Source organism: Lethenteron reissneri, chromosome 23, assembly GCF_015708825.2.
Source record: "Lethenteron reissneri isolate LAM-NWPU_2019-01 chromosome 23, ASM1570882v1, whole genome shotgun sequence".
Taxonomy (NCBI): Eukaryota; Metazoa; Chordata; class Hyperoartia; order Petromyzontiformes; family Petromyzontidae; genus Lethenteron; species Lethenteron reissneri.
Genome location: NC_083801.1, coordinates 3,608,586 through 3,635,446, shown reverse-complemented (window position 1 = coordinate 3,635,446; position 26,861 = coordinate 3,608,586). Strand labels below are relative to the sequence as shown.

Sequence of the window (26,861 nt, the reverse complement as noted above, 5' to 3'; positions counted from 1 at the left end):
TCTTTTTTCACTAAACAGTGTAAAATTTTGGAAAAAAAATTTCACGAAAATTAATTGTCACGCACAACGAGTCTGTGTGGAAAATGTCAGCTCGATTGAATCACGGGAAGTGGGTTAAAAAACGACCGAAAGATATGCACGGCCGTAAGCAAGCAAGCAAGCAAGTGAACTTAATATAAAGGATTTAAAAAGAGTATTCTTTGGCTTCATGGGTTTAACAATCTCATCTGCCCATCTAATGTTGAGACAACTTCTAAGATGCTTTAAAAAAAAGTACTACTGGCTCTTGGTTAAAAAAAAATATCTGATGTATTTCCTTGAACGCAAATGAATACTATAATGAACATAAAAAAAGAAATTGCAATCAGCAGCTGATCAGCAAGCACACTAGGCACTATTATTTCTGCTGACGATAACTTAATTAATGCTAAATGCCCGTTAGAAAATTAAATTAAACATTTTTCATATAAACACCCATGCAATTAGTTGACGCTTATTTAAGTGGTAATGTTTTCACAAGATATGGCGTAAAAAGGAAATATATAAATGTGTAGTAGATCAGGAACAAGAGGAGAACGTAGGTGAGGCAACACAATATGTATTTACTACACTGAGTACAAGGTCCGTAAGAAAAAGAGGTAACGGCCCCTTCCACCCGATACCTTCCTAAGGAGGTATGGCCTCTGGGCTACACTGCCTGCTAACACTGGGACCACGCTAGCTCTGAGCCCTCCAGCTAGGGGCCCTAGGGGAGGCCACGCTGACCCAGCCACTGGCCTCACTGAGCTCCGGCCCTTAGAAGGAGAGCGGAGCTTGGGGTCCAGGGTCCTATCTTCAGCTCCGTATTCGGTCTTCGGCTTGAAGATGACTGAGCAGGGCCCTTCAGAGGTCCGGCTTATTTAAAGGTCCGTGGCTTGCTCCGCCTTAGCCACGCCTCCCTTCCAGAACCTTCTGGAAGGTGACATCATGCCCCTATCCACCCTCCTGGGGTTTGGAGATTTGTGTCCCAGGATCCGTCTTTCCAGGGATTGGCGTTGGCCCTTTGGGCCATGATCCTTTACACGGGCGTGGCCCCGCTTCCGCCCCTTGTTGACGAGAAGGCGGAGCTACCCGCTAACAGCATGGGGAGTGCCGATTAATAACCCTACAAATGCATAGACTTTGCCAAATTCCTGGGGAAAAAATAGTTCCTGTTCTTTAAAAAAAGTCATGCATATTTGTTGACTTGGTGACTTTTAGTTTACGATTGGTCTTTAAAAAAATTAAGAGCGGCATTGAATTCTGTTATGGCTCTACTTTGTAAATATTTTTTTAACAATTAGTTTGCAAAATGAACGATCTTTCGGAATGAACCCTAATTAGAATGCCAATTCTATTCTACTTACGAGTACTCTCGACTCTATAGTTATGGAACACCTAAGCCAGCTTCTGGAAACCGCACCGCTTGCGTGCATGCCATCATAAACAAGTGGAGCCCTTTCTATTAACCCACTGGTGGTCTCCCCATGACGATCGTGGGGGTTAAATGATCACACTTCACTGCGCTGGTCAGTGCGGGTTGGTGAAGGCAAGAAGCACAGTTAGATATGGAACATATAAGTACAGAACAACAATGGATGTGGGGTTGCACTGCCCGCTATTGTACAATTATGTTGCCCCACAGCTACCGATGACAAGCTGTTTGTGCATGACGGTCACCTATCCAAGCAATAGTCCAGGCTCAACTCTGCTTAGCTTATGACATCTGACAAGATTGGCAGCATTCTGAGTGAAAAGCCATAGGCCACCAAGCCATCACTCCTTTATAATTTCTTTTGAAGTCCCTCCTCTCATCCCTCATTCGTTCTACTCCAGACACACAAAAGTCTCCACTCGCCTGCCCGTACCTCCCCTCAGTGTGGTATGTGCACCCAAAGGCGCTGACCCTATGTCCTTCCTCTAGATCACCCCCACTCAATTTGCAATGTCTCCTCTCACCCCTAACCATCTGGCATGTCTACGCACGCACCCCTTTTAAACAATGACCCGTGCCCTTAACCAGCCTCAACCTTTTTACCCTTACCCTCTCGATCAAGCCGATCTCTCCTCTCCAGAGAGCAGGTGGATATGGCTTCTCTCAAATTTACAGAAAAGATGGGATTGTGAAGAAGCGAGCGAGCAAGCATGCGCAAAGAAAATTACTGCATATTTTTTTAAAGAATAAAAAAATCAGGACAAAGCATTTAAGTACCGCGTTATTTTCTTACGCATTGTGCAAAATAATTGTTTTTGCACCTGTGCCGGGGGAAAAGGAAACTTTCCATCTGTTTCACTGCCAATTTTAAATGCGTTTTGCATTTTCCTTGGTGGAAAAAAAATCCTCTGCCGTTAGAATACACATATGTTGATTGGCATTCAAAAACAGAGATTGCATGGATCTGGTTTCCAATCACATTATTGTAATACGCACATGTTTTCAAGTGGAAACTGGGGGCCCTGTGTGATTTTTTTTGGAATAGCATTCAACAGCAGTGGCAATAATAGGGGGGGGCGGGGTTGGGGGGGGGGGTTACCGCTGAATGTGCACGAGTGTCGTTGCAAATAATAATAATTAATTTCATGCAATTTTTAATAACTGGAAGTTTGTTGTAAATGTTTAATTATGCTTAGAATATGCACATGGCGTTGGGTATTGCCCGACTAACGTCTGGGTTACTGGAGATGCATACCTAATGCCTTTGTAACTATAGAGACAGTTTATTGTGTGTCTTCCAGGATATATCCATAATACTCATTGGCCCTTTTGGATAATAATTGAAAAAAAGAAATGGGTTTTAATTCTTCGCTTGCAGCCTACATATATATCATCATGCAATATTTATATTCAACTCGGTTTGATTATTAAATCCACTCTTGACTGCATGTACTTTTATGCAACAAACGAATTTAAAGATGTATTGATATTGTTTCAGTGCCTCTGCTTCGATGAAATTGGGGAAAAATCGAATTAGCCATTCCAGTTACTGTATTATGTTGGAAAAAACATTACAGAAAATAAAATAAATAATATATCTCTCTCTTTGAAATCCTTAACTGACTGAAAATGCTCCTGTGTTCATGGTGAATATGCCACTCTGGTAAATTAATTATAACTGTTATTGGATAGGATTACAGATGCTCCAATGCTTCGCAAGATAAGGAATTTTACATTGCGTCGAAAGTGTTGTAAAAATGTAAAAGTGTGTTTCAGAGGGTTCGACACAATTGCTGTAAACTAACGGAAATACTGTTTTTGTGAAATGTCAGCAGAGCTTTTGCCTACAAAAATTCTGAGCACAGCTTTCGTCTGATCTAAACATTAGCATCCTCCACATTCCAGTGAGAAGTATTGGGTAAGCTCCTTGGGAGCGTATTCATCTGCGAGCTGCTTCGAAGCAGATTCACCAACATTTTTTTTTATTGCATTTGGTGGTGCGTTCATCGTAAGATCAGAGTTTGGATTCCGCCTCAGCGTATCTCTGCATATTCCAGGAGGCGATGTTCGGACCTGCGTCCGACAGGTCGTCGCAGAAAGGGGCCTGAACCCACCTGGGCAGAGGGCGCTGAGCCCACCTGACGGCCACTGCCCATGACGTTGGCCCTCTTCTTGGCCTTTTCTCGCGCCGCCTTCTCCAGGCCTGGGTCCAACCCCACGAGCGAGAAAACCTGCGTCTTGAAGTGGTCGTGGTTTCCGTAGTACAGAGAGGAACTGTAGACGATCACCTTCACCCCTGCAATCTCTTCGCACTGCGGAAAAATTACAGAACGCATCACTTTAATTACAACTCGCACAGAAATGTCATTGCAGGCAATTGCATTTCAATAGCTTCCTTCCCACTAATACACAACACGTGACGAAGCGCCTAATAAAACACATGCATATAAATGAGATCACTCTGACATTCATATCGCTAGGAATTGCAGGCAGTGCTCACGCTCTACAAATGGTTAGTCCGCAGAAAAATCCAATCAAAAGCTTTGCTCTCACACGGGTGATCCAGTCAAGTTTACCTCTCTCTTGCCGCTATTGCTCATCGTCACTCTGCACCCTCCCTAGGTCTCCTCCACTGGTTCTTCCATGGCCATTGCTCTTCTGCATTCTCTCCCATTATACCACTCACCCACCAATCTGCTCATGCCATTCGACTTCATCTCTCCGTATGAATGTGTCCTTGCCAACCTTCAAATGAACTGCCTCCTTCAAACTCCGTGCTATTAAACTTTGGAACTCATTACCCTCTTTTGTCTTCCCGCCCCATGACAACCTGGAAGCATTTTACTATCAATAGCTTGCCGCTCATGGATCCGCATTGCTGATATGTATTAAAGTTGCTAACAAATGGTTACACTCAATATGAAAAAAAAACATCGCCATCCAAGGGCATTTGAAACTTTTTTTTGCACATGGGAAAACATATTGTGGATTACAGGAAGAACACATCGACACACGTAAACAAACTTCATACAGCCCATGGTAGAAATTTCTCTTCAGCGCAACTCACAACCTGCTGTCAACACCGAGGACCAGGAGCGTCACTGCCAGGCACCTGCTTCTCCATGGCAGCTCCCTCCACCATTTGGAACGCCATCCCACCGTACATTAGCAGCAGCAGCGTTAAATCTGCACTGACTTTCAAGAGACGCTTAAAGGCCCACACCCCTATCGCTTGGCTCTTGAGTGACACTGAGCCTGGCTCTGCGCATCAGTCACGGTCATTCATGTCCCTGAAATATCGTGCGCATTACAAATAGCACTTATCATTCGTAATCAAGTTTGCTGGGTTAGATCGCGTAAATGTAAATGTCGGACACCCACCTCCATCCGGCACAGCCAATTAGTAACGTTTGTCACGTGAGCAAAACATCCCAATTAGTTAATACTTCAGCAGAACGATGTGTTGGACAGAAAAAACCCACAATATTTACAATTCGAGTACGATGTTTCGCTGATGAGTACAACATTGGTCGCTAAAGCCTAAGTATTAAATTGACGAGCACCTATCGTCATCACTAAATAATCGTACGTGAGCCAGAGTTTTAGTCCCAATTAATTTAATTGGCAAATAATTAGGCATTGTTTGAAAATCCACTCATTTCCAGTGGTTATCACACTGTTGGTTGCCATAACAAAAAATTGGAACGGCTAAGGTTTATGCCACCTCAGGTGGTACCGACGAGGGAGAAGACTGGTCCGGGCTAATGGACTGCGTGTAGCGATGCGTGAATGGGCTTGGTGGTTAGCTGGCATGATGCTCAGCGCCTACCACCTTGTTACATTTTAATTTCCGCAGCTGTTTGCACCCCCCCCCCCTCCCAGGGAAGGGTGCCACTTGTAACAGAGTAAACGGTAAAAGCCACGTGACATCACTCGTAAAAAAAGGATATGTGTTCCAATTTCAATGACGGCTTTAGAAAAATATCCATGAACGTGTTTAACAAAAATATAATAACTGTCACTCGCTTGTTTACCCAGGTCTCCCTTATGAAGTGAGGTGTCTCGATGACCTCTCACCTGTTTAGATAAAAGATATGTAATTAAATCTTCACACGGCTGTGTATGGCCTTTTTTCCAATCTGCTGCTGTTCAAAAGCATCAACATTATTCAGCATCAGGGGCCCAGCAGGCTCGTGTGCCTGTGTTAAGAGCCATTATGGAGGCATAGAGTAGAAGGCTGAAAGAGACTCCCAATCCATCCAATACTTTTGCCTTGTTCTGTTCATGTAAAAGCAAGCGAAATGGAAGTTTGAGTTGGCTGCTCATGGAATTATCTGAGCCAGCAGATGTTTTAATCACAGCATTACAGTATCGAGAGAGTAAACTAAGTGTGCAGCTGGTTATGTATGAAGGCAGAATTTTTGTTCCACTTATTTAGCTTAGCCCCAGCAGGCAGACTGCAAGTTTACTCAGGTTAAGTAACAGATGTTGCTTTTAGAGCCCTTGTTTGCACAACAGCAGAGTTCACACTCAAGTACATTTTTTGTTCATTCGGTGTTCATTCGTTGCCGCCTCATTTATGCTTTTATGAAAATATATCACGGTAATATGATACCGTGACATGTTTATTTTAACATTAGCATTGTCTTCGTCTAATTTTGATTGATATCTTGAGTGAACCAGCATCTCTTGCCAGTTAAATATATATTAATTCGGATGATCGGTTTAATTTAAGAATTATCATCTCAAACCCCCATATTTATCCTTAGAATGAAAGTCACCAAGCAGAAAACCGTTTAATGTCAGCCTTGAGGAGATATGTTTTAATGAAGAAGGCACTATCACCTAAATCCTTCACATCACATTAATTAAAACATCGCATATGATGTTCATTCTTAATGTGCACACGTCTGTTACTAAGCAGTGAGAATTTCTATTATAATACACTTGTGATGTCTTAATGCCACTTAATAGAATTGAACACTAATGGGTTAACATTTGCCCCCTATAATTATGACATTCAATGACTTGATTTTTTTCGCAGAGACAAAAAAACGATTGCTTTTTGTTAAACCGACTCGTTATAATCAGCATATTGAATGCATTACAATGAATGATGAATATTGACAACTAACATTTGGCCGTAATAGAACACATCCCTATTGGAATGGACACATCATTAACATACACCATATTATTAGCTCGTATTCTTGGGATATATGTTTAGTGACTTTCAATAGTATGCACAATACTCTAACAGAGGACCTATATAACAGAGCTATATTAACATGTGTTGAACTGTCTTATCATTTAACAACTATACAATGCACAGTCAGTACAATCAGAAACAGCTCTGTGGGCCTAACCTCCACATCAGAGTTTAGATTAGTGGTTCTTAAACCTTTACTACAACCGTAAAAAAATGTATGTTAATGAATAGCAATACACGGGGTAAGTGCCCCTTAACAAGATAACAACCTTGGCGGTGGACCACCAGGCTAACTGCACTAATTACACTGTAACTGCTACAACGGATTGGACCACAGCTTGGGTCCAGGTCCTCGTGTTGGTGACTGTAGGACATAGAACGTAGATTTCTTCAGGATGAACAACAGCAGCCGGTCCCTCTCGGGGACCCGGCTTATATCCTCTGCGGCGTGGCTGGCTCCGCCCTTAGCCACGACCACCTTCTAGAATCCTCGAGCAGGATCTCGCCCCTGACACGTGACCACCCCTAGCCCCCACTTGGGGGCCCTGTGTAGACTTAACCGGTCACGTGTCCTTCAGGGTTAACCAGAGTGCCACGGCCATTAGTAACCCCATTCCCGTGGCAGGCACTCTCACACCGTATCCTGTAGGGGTCGGCACTGCACGCAGAGCGTGGTGCCATCCAGCACTGTCAGTCGGCGCTCACCAAGCCCCTCTAGGGCCGGTACTGCACCACCCACATCCTCGTGGTGTCCGCGGTGTGAATACATCGCACGCCATGCCTCTCTAGGGCCAGCATTACACAGTGACATCCGCGACATCACTACAAATACAGAAGTTTTATGAAACAAAGTAGTTGCACTTACGTGCCCGTGCTTAATTTGCGTTTCGATGATTTACCTTCTAAAACAAGGTGGCATGTCTCGCACCCCAGAAATGGCATCTCGCACTCTCAGGGGGTGCGTGCCCCCCAGGTGAAGAACTACTGGTTTAGAGACACCACTTATCAAATCCTGACATCAAAGCACATGGTTCTACTTGAAATAAAATATGGATATTATTTCTATCGAGTGCATTAAACTCTCACAATCGCACAAATTAAATATCTCCCTGCTAAAATACACAATGCATGCATTCGACATTTCCACGGCAGGTGCCATACCATTCACGAGATAGCAACCGCAGACTATAAAGAGGTGGTTATTTTGATTGACCTCGACAAGACGATGAGGGTGAGTTAGGTACCAAGTGGGAATTTAACTTGTAACTTTCTAATCATGAGCCAACAAGTACAGTACTCCAACCACGGAGTTACTCTGCTGAATTTGATAAGCTCTGCCCAGTAGCTAATGGCTGTACATGTTTAAATTATTAGACAGTAGAAATAAGTAGAAATTTAATGCAACTACTTACATGTGTTTATTTTCCCCACAATCGCTCCATTATTACCATTAAAGCATGCACTTTTCATATACCTAATTAATGACAATACCTTTGATTGTAATTACAGTCATGTAAAAATCTTCATGCATTTATAATTTTATTGGGTACACCATTGTATACTTCAGAAAGATTATTTGAAGCAAACACAACATAAGCCGGCTCATATGAATGTTCCATTATAATTGCTCACATTTATTTGTTTTATTACACATGTAGTGAGTCCAACTGAGTCGCAGACGTTATCTTAGGAGCAACACTATTTATTTACACAATGGTACATAACATCACACAATCTACACTCGGGTCTCAAATGCCCATCTAACCACGCTATGACAGAACTAGACACGGTTCGCTATCCCGGTCCGGACCACAAGCTGGGTCCCAGACCACGTGGCTAGAGGCTTCTTCTCCCCGACGTGGATCTTCGTAACACCGGCACACGAAGATCCTCGAGCTCCTCACGGGGCCCTCGTGATATTCCCCTGGGCTGAGGCTGGCTCCGCCCCGCCCACCTTCCAGGTCTCTCGAGCTCCTTCTCGAAGGTTCCCGAGAGCTCTTTTGGACCACGTGACCGCCCCGTGGCCCCTATCTACCGGTGGCCCCCCTCCAATATCATCCGGTCACGTGTCAGCTGGTCAACCAGCGTATCATGCCCCAAGGTAACCCTGGCTGGCTGACGCTCCCTCTCGCTCCCTCACCGGGAGCCTGCACCGCCCACTCCTCGCGGTGCCTCCGCGCTGACCAGCGCTCACCCAAGCCCCGCTAAGGCTGGTACTCCATCCCGTAACCCGGGCTGCTCATAATGACAACACATTACCCGCCGTGGCTTCGTAAGCCCCATGCACCATACAGTGACAAGTACAGTCGCTACACGTAGGTACAATAGGATGAAAACGGCAAATATCATCATGGCTTTTCAAAGTTGGTGAAATGTCCCTTTACCATATGTGCAGTGTGAAAACTATTTTATAATACGATAAAGCTGCCTGTAAGGTGATGAGTTTATCAGTAACTATTTAATCAACGATTTTGACATAAATGAATGACCAAACTGAGATCCATAAAAGAGAACTTATTTTAAACGGTATACAATATTTTAATTAATATGTCAGAAGTTTGCCTCAAATATATTTTCGCACGTTTAATTATGCAAAGCGCATACATGTTTGTTAATTATTCAATATGTATACATATGAAAATGTTGTATATCATGGATAAATGACCTATATTATCTATTACATTGGACGTACACATTGCAGTTGTTGTACAATTATATACTATTCACTTCTGAAACAACTCTAAAATCCCTCACTATGATCCAATAGCCTTTCTCTAGTGCCGCATCATATTGAATTAACGCTGCTGTGCATTTGTCAACTGCGGTGACACGCCAGACGAGATTCAGCCCGTGTCATGGTCTCTTGGTAGTAGCTGAATGTTCAACAAAATGGGTTTTCAGGCTTCGCAGACCTCTTTCTATTGGGATGCGATGATAATTATTTCAAGGATTAGACTCCCAGCGTCTTCGTTCGATCACCCTCTGCTCCATATTTCACACGAAAAATGAGCAACCATCCCAAGTGTTTTTTTCTTCTTTTCCGGCAGGTGCATTAATGAGCCAATGTCAACCCCTACTACAATACGCAGTGGTTTTTTCCCTGGCTGTATTAGAGGGAAATAGGTGATGCATACGATGTAAAAAAATCATAAAAAAAAAACGAATTACAACTATTCCATTATCATCCAAGAGGAGGTCGCAGATTGTAATATATGTTCAGGGGCATTTATCAAGGATTTTTTTTTAATAATCATTTTAATCAGGCTTTAAAATAAGCGAGGTGGCAGATGGAAGAAAATTGCCAGTTTTGCTATAAATGGATTTATCTTCCAATTTTTATATGGTAAATCATGAAGTGCTACTTAAGGGAAAATTGTGTTACGTTAAAAAAAATATTCTTTCAGCTGTAGATTTCCAAAAGGATGTAACTATGATTTTAATGTTAGGTTCACATGAGACCAGATGTAACAGGGTTCATATGCAATGGGGATCGATGCAAACCCAGTATTACAGTATTTTCTGTTAATGTTTTCAATCTATTAGAGTTATGATTACTTTAATGAATATGATTTCCAGTGTTAATCGACACAGTTTTTATATACATATTTCAATAGATAACAACTGATTAATTGATTAATGCCAATAACTCTTTCACTGAAACATATTGTGCCTGGATAAAATAAAATGCAAGGTGATAGAGTTGACCAGTGATAACAAATTGTGCAGCGTTGTGCCATAACAAGACAATGTGAATATCCCTTTTTCAAGTAACCTTTGTAGTGTTGGTATAATGGTTAATTTAAATACACAGTATGTTGTTTCCCCATAATAAACCAATTGCGAATGCTGGGCATCATGCATCGTTGAACTATTGTGTGGCACATTTTTCCCACAACAGAGTAACACTTAGGAGCGTATTTTTACAAATGCATGAGTAAGTTATATTCTCTACACCTTGTTTTCAGCCTTCACTTACACCCGCTGCGATTCTGCTGCAAACTGTATTAAATATAGAAAAATGCTGATTTATATATTGTTTAAAACTATTGCTCAATTTCAACTACTGTATTCCATTTTAGTCCAAGGTTATGCAGGCAACGGCACTAATGGTGCTCACAAAATTCAAGAGCGCAACGCTCGTTTTGTATGTGGATGGCCACTTGCATAAATTACAGCTATTGCAGCATTCTGCATGCATTACTTGTTCTTCCAGGCACGAAAAGGATAATTGTGTCACCACAATATAAATTGAATTCATCATCCAATAATGCTATTTGTTTACCCAGAAAAGCTTCACTGGGTCTTTGCAAGGCATGTTTGGCAAATATGTTTGCACGTGGGTGGAAAATTGAAGGTTTATACGTTTAATGCACATTACTCCGTTATGTTTTGGTCTTGGGTTGAAGTGTGGATTGTCGGTATTCCATAGCCCTTTGCATATCTGAAGCATTCGATCGTGTCTGGCATCCCGTGCTAATTACTGAGCTGCCATCATATGGTTTGGACATCTAGCTTTCTAGCACATGTCAATACAGTCTAAGTAGTAGTTGAAGGTAGCTCATCTTGTACCTTCACCATTAATTCTGGCGCATCATGTGGCTCTGTTTTATCTCCAACGTTATTCTATCTCTGTATTAGTGACCTATCGTTGTCCACTCACAATATGGTCCAATGCTTTGTAGATTACATTACATCCGTGCATCGTATTAAGTGAAATCATAAGTTGCAGCAAGAGACATTCCTTTGCTCGGCACGCAGAAACATACTTAAACTAAATAACTAAGTCAGTGATGACGTCCAGTGGGGCTGCCAACTCCGCAATTATTCTGATCCCATTTAACAATTATATTCTTTGGCACAACAATCGCATGTGACATGTCATGGAATGGCTTCAGCATCCAATTTCTGGCTAACGAGACATCGAAGTCGCTTGTTTTTTTTTCCGTGCCAAAGCCTTCGTCTTTAATTCTGAACAGCGCAAATCCACCCTAATTTCAACTTCCATTTCTTTATAAACGTTCCGTGGAGGGACATCTTCTCTCAACTCTCAAGCACCTCTTGCCCCATGTTCCTCACGTCTCAGCCAAGGCCTCTCAACTGCGACCGTTTGTCAGCGGGTGAAACCGCAAATCATCTCCTTCTGACTGTGTACCTCTCTCTCTCTCTACATGCTCACACTGCTGCTTTTAAGACACCACCAACCACTCGATCCTCCCACAAGCAAGATCCCTGAGTTGGCTGGCCGCCTCTCCCGGTTGCGCTCATACAAATCGTACCGCTCCCTCCACGTCCACGTTCCTCCCCGCGTAAGGGGCCATCCATTGAGTAGGTACGCAAAAATCTGTCAAACTTGACCCCTCCCTGTACGCACGCGTACTTTTTACACCCCCACCCACCTGCGTACGTACGTACGCTTGACGCACCCCACCCGAATCCTATAAGAACGGCCGATATTTAATCCACGCAGAAACGATCAAGGATTAATAATATGAACGTGCAGAGCCGGCCCAGCCACTAAGCGACCCTTGCAATTGCAAAGGGCCCCGTGGCCAGCAGAGGGCCCCATAGAGTCACTGCTAGCTAGTGGGTCAAAAAAATCATACATTAAAGGGGCCTCCAACCAAATTTTGCTTAGGGCCCCCAAAGGTCTAGGGCCGGTTCTGTGAATGTGTTTAAGCAAACAGATAGTCCACCGCCGGACTATCTAACTCATTTGAAGGCCAATGTAGACAAATAATTTGTATCGAGGCTTCACCCCCCCCCCCCCGTTTCCTATGCGTACATACATAGTCAGTAGACCCCCCCATATGCTAGCGTACGCAATTGGGTTAACCCCCCCCCCCCTCCATGCGTACGTACTAAATGGATGGCCCCTAAGCCATGGCGTAGGCAGGCCCAAGAGTTTGACACGGGCAGTCTGGTGGAACTGGCATCTGCGTCGGAGTGGCAGGAATCGATTTGGATGGCATTCGGATGGTACATATACTGTAAAGTCTTCAGCTTTATTACAGTGTACGTACACAGCTTTGTTATAGACCTAGGCGGACTGAGAAAAATGTCCGGGTTTGGCCTGCAGAAAAGGTGACGACCCGACATAAACTTCGAGGTGCAATCTCGGGCTTGTATCGCTTCTCCATCTCCTCCCATTTAACAAAATTATCTCCAGCTTCTTCACGTCGGTCACAACTCCTGTACAGAAACCGCCTAGCTGTATATAGCCATTGACTCCTCGACCCGTGCTCAACACCTTCTCTCTCAAACTGCCAGCGTTTTATCTCAAACTTTAATGGCAAAGGAAATTACTGGAGCTCTGTTATCCTCTCCATCACGTATAGCCACAGTCCTCACCGACATCCTCTCACCTCTTTCCACAGCGTCGCGTGCTTTCAGACGCGCGCTTCTGCGGCCGTCTGGAATGTTCTTTCTTCCGATATGCAGAAGCCAATGGAGCTATGCTCTTTTAAAACATTTAAATTGGAAACTCATTTCTTTAGAACTGATTTTTGTGTTTAGTTTGTTGTCCTTCACCCGCACCTCCGATTAGCACGGTTGGCTAGGTACGGTGTGAAAGAAGTTCAATTTACATTCATATGCCCCATGCCCCTACCATTGCATTACAGCTTTTTGAGATGTCCCATTTATATGTTGTTGCGTTGTACTGTATACACCTTTATCTTATACTAGCGGGAAGTACCCGGCGTTGCCCGGGCAAAAAATATATTTCAAAACTTATCTTAAAAACATTACACATACATACACAGATACTAAGCTATTGTGAAAGCCCGGTGGGCCGTTTGTCAATTTCTCCACCAACAAAATTATAAGAGGCTTGCACAAGTCGAAAAAGTTATAGAAAGTGGGGGGTAAATAGTTGATATGAAAGGTTTCCAAAAATTGTCGACCCCCCCCCTCAAATTTTTTTTTTTACTCCCGCGTAGATATATATACCTACACACCCTACATACAACAGAGTAAGTAGTATCTACTGACTCTGTAGTTGTATCTACTGACTGTACAGTAGCATCTACTGAGCCAGTAGTAGCTACTGACTGTATAGTAGTATTTACTGACTATAGCAACTACTGACCGTAGTAGTATCTACGAGCCCTACAGTAGTATCTACCGACTTGAAAGTAGTAACTACTAACGCTATAGTAGTATCGGCTGACTCTAAAGCAGTAGCTACTGACCGTAGTAGTATGTACTGTCTGTAGCAGTATTAACTGACCGTAGTGGTATATACTGTTTTAGTAGTATCCAGGGTTGCGATTTCCGCACCAATTTCCGCAAACATGCTGTTTTCGACCGCATTTCGCGGTAGTTTCTGTGACCCTCTTCCGCACAAATTTCCGCAATTTGCGGTGATTCCTGGGAAGACTTCCGCAAATCGTGACTTCGATTCCCGCCTATACCGGTGCCGTACTCGCGCGGTTGGCGCACATATCTCGCGTCTACCCACTTGCCTCTGCCGTAGCTACTCTATACCTACTGCAAATAAATACACTTTACTGCTAACGATAATAGCTCATAACATCACACACAGATTCAAAAATGAGCAGCACCCCCACCACCAAGAGCAAGCCTATCGTCCTCGAGCGCTGGTTCCTCGGCCGCCTGTGGCTCATGTACGACGAGGAGAAAAGCGCCTTCTTCTGCACCACGTGCTCTGCCGCCGGGCCGAGGTCGTGCATCTTCCACAAGGGCAACAAAGGATATACCCCGGGCGTCTCGGGCAAGTTTTCCCTCGACCGCATCGTCGACCACGGCGACAGCATCGGCCACCTCAAGGCCGCCGAGACGCTCCGAGCAAAGTCGGCCTTGGAGTTGGCCTTCCAGCGCAGCGGCGAGCAGGAGCAGAAGAGCATGGGCGCGGCGGCCGGCGAGTCGGGCGCCGCCGACTACACGCTCTGGCATTTGCACGCGCTGCGGTGCGGCTACTTCATTGCCAAGCACAGTCTGCCCTACTCGATGATGGAGCACATCTGCGGCCTCGTGCAGACCAGCATCAACTCGTATGCGGGCAAGCAGGCCTTCTCCACTGCCAGCGGCACCTATGGCTCTTACTGCTCGCGCGACAGCGCAGTCGACATGGTGGAGATCTGCAGCACGTCCATCTTGGAGAAGACCGTGCACGAGATGCGCGAGGCCAAGTTCTTCTCGATCAGCTGCGACGAGAGCACGGACGTGGCATCTAGCAAGAACGCCATCGTCATGGGCCGCTACGTATACTGCAACGCCATTTGCATCCGCATGCTCGGCGTCGTCTCCCTCTCGAGCGGCAGCGCCAAGGCCGTCTTCGACGCCATCATTGAGCTGCTCGATGGCCGCGGCCTCGACATCGAGGACCTCATCGGCTTCGCGAGCGACGGTGCGTCCGTCATGACGGGCTGCAACACGGGCGTCGCCGCCCGCCTCAAGTCAGTAGTTCCACGTTTGGTTTCGGCACATTGCCCAGCGCACCGTGCTGCTCTTGCGGCAGAAGACGCTGAGAGCGAGTACGAGGAGGAGCGCATGCTCGTCGTCGCGGGCATCTACAACTACTTCAAGAGGTCGCTCCCGCGCAAGGAGCTGCTCAGCGCGGCCATGGACAAGCTCGGGGCCCCGCACCTCAAGCTGCTCCTCGGCGGGTTCACGCGCTGGCTCTCGCGCGGGCAGTCGTTGCACAACATGCACCGCCTCGCCCAGTCCGTGGCCGAGGTCCTCGCAGACGACACGAGCTCCGTCGCCGCCGCCAAGTACTACAGCTACTTGCGCTGCGTGGCCTACCACGTCTGGATCGCGCTCATGTCGGACGTGAGCGGCATCCTCAACATGCTCAGCACGGCGCTGCAGGCCGACGACATGCACATCGTGAGCGTTGGAGGCATCGTCGCCGCGACCGTCCTGCAGCTGCGCTACACCTTCTTGACCACTTTGACGCTCGACACCGTCTCGACACCGGCGCTCCTCGAGCTCAACGAGCGCCTCGGGGGCAACGTGCAGTCCGAGGACGAGGACGAGGTGGCGGCGACCTTTCGCGCCGGGGGCGAATACGTACAGCGCCTTGTTGCTCATCTCGAAGAGCGCTTCCCAGAAGAGACGCACTCCACGGTACGGGCGCTCGCCATGCTGTACCCAGACGAGATCGCCAAGGCGGCGCACATCCAGACCTTTGGCGTGCACGAGATCGTCGCGCTCGGCAAGACCTACCTGCCGGACGCCTCCTCCTCCGAGCTCGTGACGGAGTACAACCACTACAAGTACTTTGCCATCGGCAGCTTCCGCGGCGTCGGCGCGACGGAGATCCTCAAGGTCGTGTGCAGCAACTCGCACATGCAAAAGTCCCACCCCAAGATCCTCACGCTCATCAAGATCGCTGCGACTTTGGCGCACGGGTCTGTCGACTGCGAGAGGGCCTTCTCTCTGCAAAACAACATCAAGACCGAGGAGCGGTCGCTCCTCACGTGCAAGCAGTTGAACGCGCTTATGGTTTGCGCCCGCGACGGACCAAAACTCAGCAACTTTGATGCCGAAGACAACATGAAGCGCTGGAAGAATGCGAAGAAGAGAAAGTACATTTCGATTTAAAGCTTTCGTGACTGCAGGGATTCATCTTCTTGGTTCTTTCGGTAAAGTCACGTAGAAGGGAAGTAATAAAATAATAAAAATAAAACATAATTAAACAATTCTCACGACGTTTCGGCCACAACGCAAGCAGCCGTCCTCAGGTGAAGAATGAGACAATGCCAAGCTAGTAGCTTATATATAAGCTGCGTTGGAGGTGGAAGAAAGAGCGCCTTAACAAAAGAATGTGCATATGAAGAGGAATTTAGCATATACATGGAAAATGCGTAGGAGGTGGGCGGGGGGGTTTCAAAGTCATATTATGCTCATGCATTATGCAGGATCAACAGCACCAAGGGGGGGTGCAGGGATTAGCAGTAACAAAGGAAAGGAATGTTAATGATGTGTAGCTGCAGTTACTCAACAACCACGTAGAAAACTAAAGTATAAACTACATAAAAAAACTTTAGTTTTCTACGTGGTTGTTGAGTAACTGCAGCTACACATCATTAACATTCCTTTCCTTTGTTACTGCTAATCCCTGCACCCCCCCCTTGGTGCTGTTGATCCTGCATAATGCATGAGCATAATATGACTTTGAAACCCCCCCGCCCACCTCCTACGCATTTTCCATGTATATGCTAAATTCCTCTTCATATGCACATTCTTTTGTTAAGGCGCTCTTTCTTCCACCTCCAACGCAGCTTATATATAAGCTCCTAGCTTGGCATTGTCTCATTCTTCACCTGAGGACGGCTGCTTGCGTTGTGGCCGAAACGTCGTGAGAATTGTTTAATTATGTTTTATTTTTATTATTTTATTACTTCCCTTCTACGTGACTTTACCGAAAGAACCAAGAAGAAGAAAGTACATTTGCTCGTAATCACGCTCTGCCTTTGAATAAAGTACATTTGCTCGTAATCACGGCTCTGCATTTGAATAAAGTATGTGGTTCTTGTGCGGAAATGCGGAAATCATATATTCATTGCAATCAGTAGCTCAAAGCCCTGCGTGATGTTGGGACTTGCATATATCCTTTCCAATAGAACGCATTGACGTGTTGTTAAAAGCGCGCGGTCATAGGAGTAGTCTTTCCACCGTTTGCGGTTGACTTTAGCAAAAATGCGGGAAAATTTGAACCCTCCTTCCGCATTTTCCATGCGGAAATCGCAACCCTGGTAGTATCTACCAACTCGATAGCAGTATCTACTATCACAACAGCAGTGCATACTGACTGTGGTGGTACCTGCTATCTTACTTATTTCCCTCATTAAAATGCAAATCAATTTATAACATTTTTTTACATGCGTTTTTCTGGATGTTTTTGTTGTTATTCTGTCTCTCACTGTTTAAATAATCCTACCATTAAAATTATAGACTGATCATTTATTTGTCAGTGGGCAAACGTACAAAATCAGCAGGGGATCAAATACTGTTTTCCCTCACTGTAGGTAAGATGATTGTGTCATTTAATGACACTTCACACAAGGTTGTAATACTTGTTATTACTCTACATTTCAACTCTAGCTCAATATCTTTTATGAGGCCATTGCATTGAAACATATCACCAGTCTCTCACATTTCAGAAAATACCCAATCAGATCGTTTGATGGGATCATAAAAAAATTGTAGGTTACCTTTGCAAACTCATCCAGTGGTCTGTAGAGTTCAGTGTTTGGTATTCTGCCGAGCAGTTTACAATCTGGCCTAAACCGGAGAGACAAAGCCACAGCATGCATTTGCTTTCATCACAATTGTGCATTTATCAAGCAGAAATACTTTAGTTCTCACCGTTGCATCCTGAATAAGTCCAATGTTTTTAGAGCTCATAAGCTAAGCAGGATTTAGAATATTGTTATTACTCCGAAGGGAAACCACCAGGGCTTGTCAGGTGTTGTAAGCATGGCTGCAAGGGTGGCCAGAATATGGCAGTGCAGCAATGGATTATTGACTATCTGTGCAGAGTTTCGAGCGTCACCCCCTTCCTTGTATGTGTGTGGGTCTTCTCCACGTACTTTGAGTTTCATCCCACAGGCGTGACACTCGTTAATGGAATTGGACAATCGTTTCCATGCAGGGCTCTCCTTAACCAAACAAAAGAAACAGTCTCCCAACTAAGCGAGACTCTTTTTCCGAGCAAAGCAGTGGCAATACATTTTAATCCCATTAGATCGTGAGAGTACATACATAAGTGATGAGATTTAACGCCGTATGCCCCTGCCAACTCACCATGGTGATTACGCCCAGGCATCGTTTCCAAACACACACACACACTTGGCGTAGCCACGCCACTCAACACTGCCACTGTTGCACCGTGGGCGACCGTGCGCTGCTTCGCCTCGCTCACCTCTGAGTGCGGTAGACGATCGTCATCAAGGAAAATGCCACGGCGACACCCAGGCCCAGGTCCACGTTCAGCAGCAGGACAGCGAGCCAGGTGACGAGCCAGATGTACTGGAAACCATGTACGGCACTCTATTAGGCTCGATCCACTCGAGGCGCTTGACATTTAACGCTGGTACACTAATAATTCTGAAAAGGGATACACTAATTACTTCCGATGCACTACGGCACACGCTTGTAATCTAGAACGGTGGGGGGGGGGGATCACACAGATTTGTTTGCGTTGATGAGACCCACCTGTCTGGGCGGAACAGGAAGGTGCACATGTGTCAGTGCAGCAAGTAGGCTGTTGACTTGCCTGTACATGTTTCAGAATGTTATCTCATTAAATGTGTGTTTTCCTCTGGGGTCTGCGGTTTTATCCCACATTCTGGCAAAATCCACAAAGGCGTTGGTCAAATATCATGTCAGATTCTCTTGATTTAATCTTAAGACTCAGCTGATTCTTTCATGATGACGTGAATACACGAACCCTGCATTACAATTCCATCTTGACGTAGAATTGCTTTTAGTGGCATAATTTTGCGACCGACTTCCCAACAAATATTTGCGAATAATCCAGTGAAAAGAAAATTCTAATTACTATCGCCTTACTACTCAGGTATAATACTTTGCTGCACAGAATCCAGCATTCCATGCGACGTGCTGCATTATCCCTATAGCTACAATGTAACAAGTGCTGTGATATTAAGGGGTTTTTCTCTGCAAAAATTTGCCCAGCTATGATTTCTATTCACAGCAAATACTGTCAAGCGATTTTTTTTTATGTTTTTGGCATAGTAATTTTAAACTTGTGATGATCAGAAAGATAGGCCCCTTACCTCCAATTAACACAGTTGGGTACGTACAAAAGTTCTACATATGTATAGGTAGCTCAGAATCCCCGGGTGTCTTTTGTTTTTATTTAATTACACGCTTATTCATGGGCTCTCAATATTTCAGTGCGATTATTTCGGCGTTTTGTTACAATGAAGTGCTTTCTTTCGTGCAGTGCATTTTGAGATAATATCGTCGCCTTTAAAGTTTGTTTTAAACGTTTAAAGCCGTTTGTAGTGTATACTTTAATGAAGACAGTCGCCCTTTTGTCTTAACCCCTGTGTTTGTCGCTCGTTTGTATACATTTTCATCTTTTTACCACAACTTGAAAAACAAACTCCCTTAAAAACACTTTGAAAACAGCTGGCTTTTGTAAATAATGTACCCACCACGAAGCACATGCTATAAATTCACTCCCAAGATAATAAACCCGAGGAACTCTTGTTTGTATAGCTGCTTCTAACAATTTTACTTATTGTTTGTTGATATTGGTGGCCACTAGAAGGGTGAGCGAGAAAAAAAATGTACGTTGCTCCCCTACCCCTTTGTCAGGGTCATGTCAGACCCCGACTTCATTTCAGCCGGGAAGGCCCCAATTGAGCTGAGCAGCTCTGTCGCAAAGACTACCACAGCCCGAGACCATCGGCAGTGGCAGCAGTTATAGGAGGACTTTGCAGGTTGAGAATCTGCCAATGTTATGACAATCGTACACAGTAGTCCCTTTGTTAACGTTTTTAATCCTTTCCACGAAAACTACCGTGAATCGAAATAACTGTTAATCGGATATAGAAATTAAATGTTAAAAGCATGAATCCGTTCCAAGTTGACCTTTTTGACCTCAAAAACATAGTTTATGACATTTAAACACGAATTACTTTCCTATGCCTCTTTTCCGTCTGCAAATTCAATTTAGGGGGCATTGCAATCACTATTGATTAACTTATAAGTTGAAAAATAAGTAAAAATCACTGAGTCTTCAAGAGAGCTGTTTCCACTGCCAAAACAGAAAACGCAATGTAAACAAAGCCAGTCGAGGTCTAAAGGCTAATAAATGGGCGTCGCTGATTGGCTGAGGGCATGGCTCAGCCCCAGTTACGAGGGCTCAGATTGGCCGAAATTCATCAGAATTTTTACGTTCATCGAAACCATGGGGCCCCTATGGGAGGCGAAACGTTAATTTAAAAAAAAACTGTTAATCGATGTCACTGTTAACCAAGGGACTATTGTGTTCAAATTCATCATGTGAGAATATTGATTTGAAAAAGGTTAATATTTGAAAACGGCTCGCCTTCTGATTACGATTATTTGTGACACAATTACAGCATAATGCCAAACTATGTCATTTGCTTCACAGCACGGTACTTACAAAATCCACCTTGCTGATTTTCCACAGTTGCTTCAGGTCAGTGAAATGCATGAGCATTCTCTTTAGGCCCACTACAATGATGCACGCTAAAACGGACTGCACATACACAAACATTGCAATGCACACTATTGAACAGCAAACGTGTAACATTAAAAGGTTGTGACATTTTAACACCACATTGTTCTCTTCAACAAATAACAGATCCCCAGCTTGAGTAGAGACTTTCAAATGCAGTGCTTAAAATGTCCACTCGCTTTAAAATATCCAACCACGTGGCACTGTGGTTAGAGTGCACAACTCAGCCAGAAGGTTGGGAGGGTTCAAATCAAGCTCAGTGTAGTTCGTTCAAGACAATATTCCTCCACAGTCCATGACGTAGACTGCTCGAGGCTGACTTACAACATAACAGTATAATTTACATCACTGTCTGAGGGCTACTATTGTATAGGGGCAATGCCCAATACTACTTTGAGCACGAAAATATCTTGACTATAAATTATCAAATATGAGTACACGTTTTGTGGCATTCTTCATCTCAGATCAACTACATTTCATTAGTTTCACAATTCATCCGTTGCTCGTGAATTACGCCGTCAAAGCCGAATACACGTCGTGGCAACTATGTAAAGCGGGTGGTAGCAAGTGATCAGAATGTATGGGAATAAAGAAAAAGTTGTACATACCCTCTGTAGAGCTCTAAATAGAGGTCCCACAGCCAGGAGGACAACCAACACCACCATGGTGGATATGCCAGAGGCGAGCTGCAAGGTCAAAGGTTACCCACAATAGCAAAAGGAAACAAAATATAGATTTGTTTGCTTTGCTTCACAAAACATGAGCCCGTTACAGCCCATCGCACAATCCAAGTCCAGGAGGCAACAATCGCGAAAAACCATCCCGACGCAACTGTGCCGTATGCAGGGGGTTGTGGGAAAAGAATCGTAGTGGGGGGGGGGTGTGCTGCCCCAACTAAGTGAGGCTATCATGGTGGTGGTGGGGGGAGAAACAAAAACATTTAGAAAAATCTTGAAAGTAAACACATCTGTATCAGGGGAAAAAAAAAAACCCCCATTAAATTCCCTTGGGTATTTTCCCAAAAATATTGATTCTGAAATGTGATTAATACAGTGTTCAGCACAGGTGGCTGGTATATGACAGCAGAGTTGTCACTAAAGGATTGCGAACTCACTCTGGCTACGTTTATGAATGATGATGATTATTATCATCGTAATTATGTTTTTTATTTCTGAAATGTTCGCTATTCTTATTTGTAAGGCCAGTGAGCATGAGGATGACAAAGGCACATTGTAGGGAGGTGATTCACCCGCTGTGACAGCACAACATATGAACCTTATGGCAGGACCCCGGGGTCCCATAAGCCCCCGGCTCTCGCATAAACTACGTTACTACATCATTTAATGTCTGTTGAACGCGAACGTTAAAGCAATATATTCCTCTCGACGAGCTCTACACGATGCGCTGATCAAAGTTTCAATGTTTTGTTCATGACTACGGAAATTTTGGCAACGACATGACAACAGAATGATCCGAGCCAGGTGGGTCGCGGCGTTTATGTGTGCGGTGGGACGGAGTCGCCAAAAATACATTAACTACGATTTTGACTTCCATTTATTCGGGACCCCGGGGTCCCGCCATAAGGTTCATATACAGCTTTGTGTAACGTGTAAAATGTAACTTAAACAAAGCATGTAATTTACTGTGTGAAAAGCTATTACTCTGATTATGGGAAAACCTCACTGAGTGTGAAGACTCTTTCTCAGCAAGGGGCAATGATTCCTATCTGATTCACAGGTAACTAATTTGCAAGTCATTGTTCAAAATTTTACGGTAAGGTTGGCAGACAATCGCCTACTTTTCTCTGAATGACCATACGTGACCGGTGAAGCAGATGGCATTTTTTTTATGGTAAATACAAATGCGCTTGAGAGGCCGTCTGGAACGCTGTTCTGTCGGATATTCGGAAGCCACTGGAGCTATGCACTTTTAAATCTAGTTTGAAAACGATTTTCTTTCTAACTGCTTTTTGTGCTTTGTTTGCTGTCCTTTCCCTGCACCTCCGATTAGCACGGTTGGCTACGCATGGTTGCGGAAGACGTTCTACATACATACATACCTGCCAGTTTAACCAGGGTGTCCTGCCAGATTCGAACCGTGAACCTCTGCAACAACTGGCAAATGTACTACCGCTGGACCATGTCAATTACCATATTGGCCTTATAACAATTCTTGAAACTCAGTGAAAATCTCCTTGATAATGGCAACACTTTACCTCGGTACATCTGAGAACGCTTTACACGGAATAAGCGCCTAGCACCTCATCTCAAACATTAGAGAGGGCACCCCCAGTGGCAGTTGTCCCTGTGCGGCACAAGGTGACAACTCAGCATCTGGTTCGCAAGCGGACGTTATGCTGCCAGTCAGAGGCGATGTTTTGCTGCCGTACGTGTAATCCCAATTGTTCTAAGTGATGGTTATTTGTACCTGCGTGTTCCCTCCTGTCCCTTCCTGAATGGAGGTCCTGGAAATAGAAGCAGCACTTGGGAAGCACTGGAAGAATGAGCCAAAGAGGTTGCAAACTCCGTGCGCAAATAGTTCCTAAAAGAGATGACACAAACAATGCAAATCGAATCAAAATACATTTCTTGAAATATCTATGTAGTGCCTAATATACGGTTAACATCACCGTCATTCTTAAACTTGGTGTAACCCCAGTGTTGTTTAGAGAAGCCTGGTGGGTATAGAACTGGTCCGGAAGAGAGCCCCTACCACTGTGGTTAGGCTAAGTTAAGTTACCGGTAATAATTGTTCACTTTTGTAAAAGTGAATCATGAAAAAGCGGATACTAATCGTGCCTGAAGAGGAAGGTTTTCGATTACTGCACATTGTATTTATGTAGAACTTTTTTTGCACCGTACGTAGCAAACCGTGCTCATCGGAAGCGCCAGCTTCGACGTCACAGACAAAAGGAGAAGAAACAAAAGCTCAAAAGCGTGGAATGAAGCGTGAAGAGACGCACGCTTCCAGTTACACCGAGGGACAGAAAGAGGAGCACGGGCATCAGGGAACGATACAAACACGTGACACTGTCAGCAATGATATAAACTGTTTACAGTCATAGTGACGTGTGAGGAAAGGCTTGGGATGATGGCCGGTGGAAGAGACTGGCGATGGAATGGCAACGGTAGGAGGAAAACACGCCCGAGAAGACGACCACTGCAGGGACGGATCGATGGGATCAGTGCATGTGCAGGAGCGAGATGAATTGTCGCATCGCAGGACCGTGAGGGAGGCCATTATCCAGCAGTGGAAAGACAAGAATAATGTTTAGTTTCATGTAACATTGTGAATGCAAATTGCATCTCACAACCACTAAGTATGCCCAATCAAGCGAGAAGGCAGCCAGGTGGCGAGCCGGCGAGGCGGTGCCAACAATCACTCAAGCTCTGCAGTCCTCTATATATAAAGATATTTTTAGGCAATTAATGAGTGTTAGTACATGCACGAGGAAATCTGGAGTACCTGGAGAAAACCCACAAGTGCAAGGGGTAAAGACTCTATACCGTACAGAAGAGATATGTGATATTGGTCTACACTTTCCTGTACCTCCTGGCTAGCCAGAGTATGGCTCTTCCTTGACGTCCACGGGAAGGAAGTTTCGCGACATTCACCAACCCTCTCCTCCACAGTGCAGGATTACAGGCGTTCAAATTGCCACCACCATCCAGGCACGATGGTGCTTTATTCAATCGCTTTTAACATTCAGTGCTTCCACATTTTTGTTTCAAATCATGGATTCTGGGCAGAGTGCCGAGCCAACTGGTAGGAGGGCAGGGAAATCGACGTTTCCAAGAATTGAGAGTGTGGCGGCACACGCCTGTGATTTACTGCATTGGAGGGACGGGTTTGAACATCATGCAGATTTGCGGAACTCCTAAAAGCCGCAGAGCTGAGGTAGGCAAGCAATCACTACTACCATTAACTGTGCGCCCAGGTTTGGCAATCAGGTCTTTGGGTTCACAGGGCAAGCGTGCTAACCACCTAAAACTAAACTATTTTTTTTATTTTACCAGGTAAGGTCCACTGAGCAATATATAGCTCTTTTTCAGAAGCGACCTGGGCACAAATGATAGATGGAAAACGTGGCGTATCATGATGTAAAAATATATAACAGCAACATACTCCAAACGCATGTTTCTAAAAGTGGAGGGATAAACAGGAGGACCCGGAGAAACATCCAGACAACCATGGGGAGAACATGCAAACTTCAAATATACAGCAGGCATCAGGCTCGGGATCAAACGCATAGCCTCGTGTATACAAGGCGAGGTAGTTAACATATGGCCACTACGGCACCCACTTCACCATTTCCCCAAAATCCTGTGTATTTGTCACCTAAACACTTCGTTACATGACCACAGTACACATTTTTGCAACCCCTTTTGTTTCAACTTTGAAGTCAAATTCATGAACTGCACCCTGCTGCAGGCCTAAGGACCAGTACATTATACAGCCTGCACTGTATTATGTCCCCATGCCTGATTTTTTTTCTAGATGAAACGTGGCAGACAAAATTGGAATAATAAATTGCTCAATGAAAAGTTGAATAAATAAAGGGCTTTGAAAAACCAAGATCAACTGAACAGAGGAGCAGTAAAATTTCGATTTAAAGCTTTCGTGACTGCAGGGATTCATCTTCTTGGTTCTTTCGGTAAAGTCACGTAGAATGGAAATAATAAAATAATAAAAATAAAACATAATAAAATAATTCTCACGACGTTTCGGCCACAACGCAAGCAACCGTCCTCAGGCGGAGAACAGGTCTGTCGAGAAGACAGAGTCTGAATGACACACCCCAGGCTTGGAGCGTCTATTTAAGCTGGGATGGAGGGGGGAAGAGCGCCTTGACAAAATAATTTGCATATCAAGAGGAATTTAGCATATTTATGGCAAATGCAGATATGCGATTAGTACTACTTGTGAAATGTGTAGGAGGTTTGGCGGGGGGTTTAAAGTCATTATGCCCGTGCATTATGCAGGATTAGCAGCACCAAAGGGAGGGGATAGGGGTAACATTAATAAAGGGAAGGAATATTTATAGTATGTAGCTGCAGTAACTAAACCACCACGTAAACAACTAAAGTATAAACTACATAGTATCATCAGTATACTAAATATACTCTCCAATAAGCTGAGCTACTAACAGTAAGTAATACATTACAATTCTACGTCGCAAAAAATATAATATGCTTCTAGCTAAACTTTATTCTCTTACATCACACGAGTCTACACCGTACTATATACTGCCATAGACAAACCCAACATTACTATACACCACTATACATTGTAATATTACACTATGTATTATTCTACCCACCCTACTGTATATCACACTGCTGTATATTCACTATACAATAACGATACTATATATTACTTTGTACATTGTATTAAACATTACAATTTTATACTATTTATTATTATACAATCCGCTATACACTATACCATTGACCGTCGCGTGAAAGATACTAAGAGGAAGCAACGAAATATGTCAATGGGAGAGTAGTGTAAGGAGACTTGCAGCGGAGAAAATAATCCATTCCCTGCGGAGAATACAAGATATATAGTCAATGCCAGTGAGTGGAACGCGGTCTGAAAGTCACCGTAAACGTGAACACAATCAGTTAAGATCCGAAATGGTTTATTACGTCCTTCCAATGATTGATGAGCCAGAATCCATCTTCTCGGTTGAAATTGTCTCTATATTTGTATATGTGGATCGCCTCATGAACGAATCTCTCATGGTAGCCAGATGGCTTGCAGAGAACCTCTGTCTTGGAGAAGTCAATATCATGTGAGCCCACTAAATTGTAACAGTGATCTGCCACGGCTGAGGAGTTTGTCCTACCGTGTTTCAAGTCTGCTTTATGTTCAGAGATCAAGGATAAGGGAAAGGGTTGACCATGTTTTCCTAGTTTGAGGGTAGGTTCCACCATAAAAAGTAATGCACTTAGCAGTTGTGACCTATTGAAGAATAATAAATAATAATGTACAGC

General features: G+C 44.3%; 1 protein-coding gene across 5 annotated transcripts in view; it reads right to left on the bottom strand.

The window, feature by feature from the left end:
• The window catches only part of LOC133345861 (prestin-like), a 102,480-nt gene that overhangs the window by 24,831 nt on the left and 50,788 nt on the right, over positions 1-26,861 (bottom strand). For 4 of the 5 annotated variants that reach the window (XM_061556909.1, XM_061556908.1, XM_061556910.1 and 1 more), the window contains exons 9-15: positions 23,293-23,406; positions 21,474-21,551; positions 20,791-20,886; positions 18,553-18,659; positions 17,843-17,912; positions 15,852-16,064; positions 3,568-3,765 (exon numbers count right to left, since the gene is read on the bottom strand). In XM_061556909.1, the coding sequence (XP_061412893.1) occupies positions 3,568-3,765; positions 15,852-16,064; positions 17,843-17,912; positions 18,553-18,659; positions 20,791-20,886; positions 21,474-21,551; positions 23,293-23,406 (876 nt within the window). The remainder of the gene's footprint in view (positions 1-3,567; positions 3,766-15,851; positions 16,065-17,842; positions 17,913-18,552; positions 18,660-20,790; positions 20,887-21,473; positions 21,552-23,292; positions 23,407-26,861) is intronic. The other variant, XM_061556912.1, reaches the window with a different exon arrangement.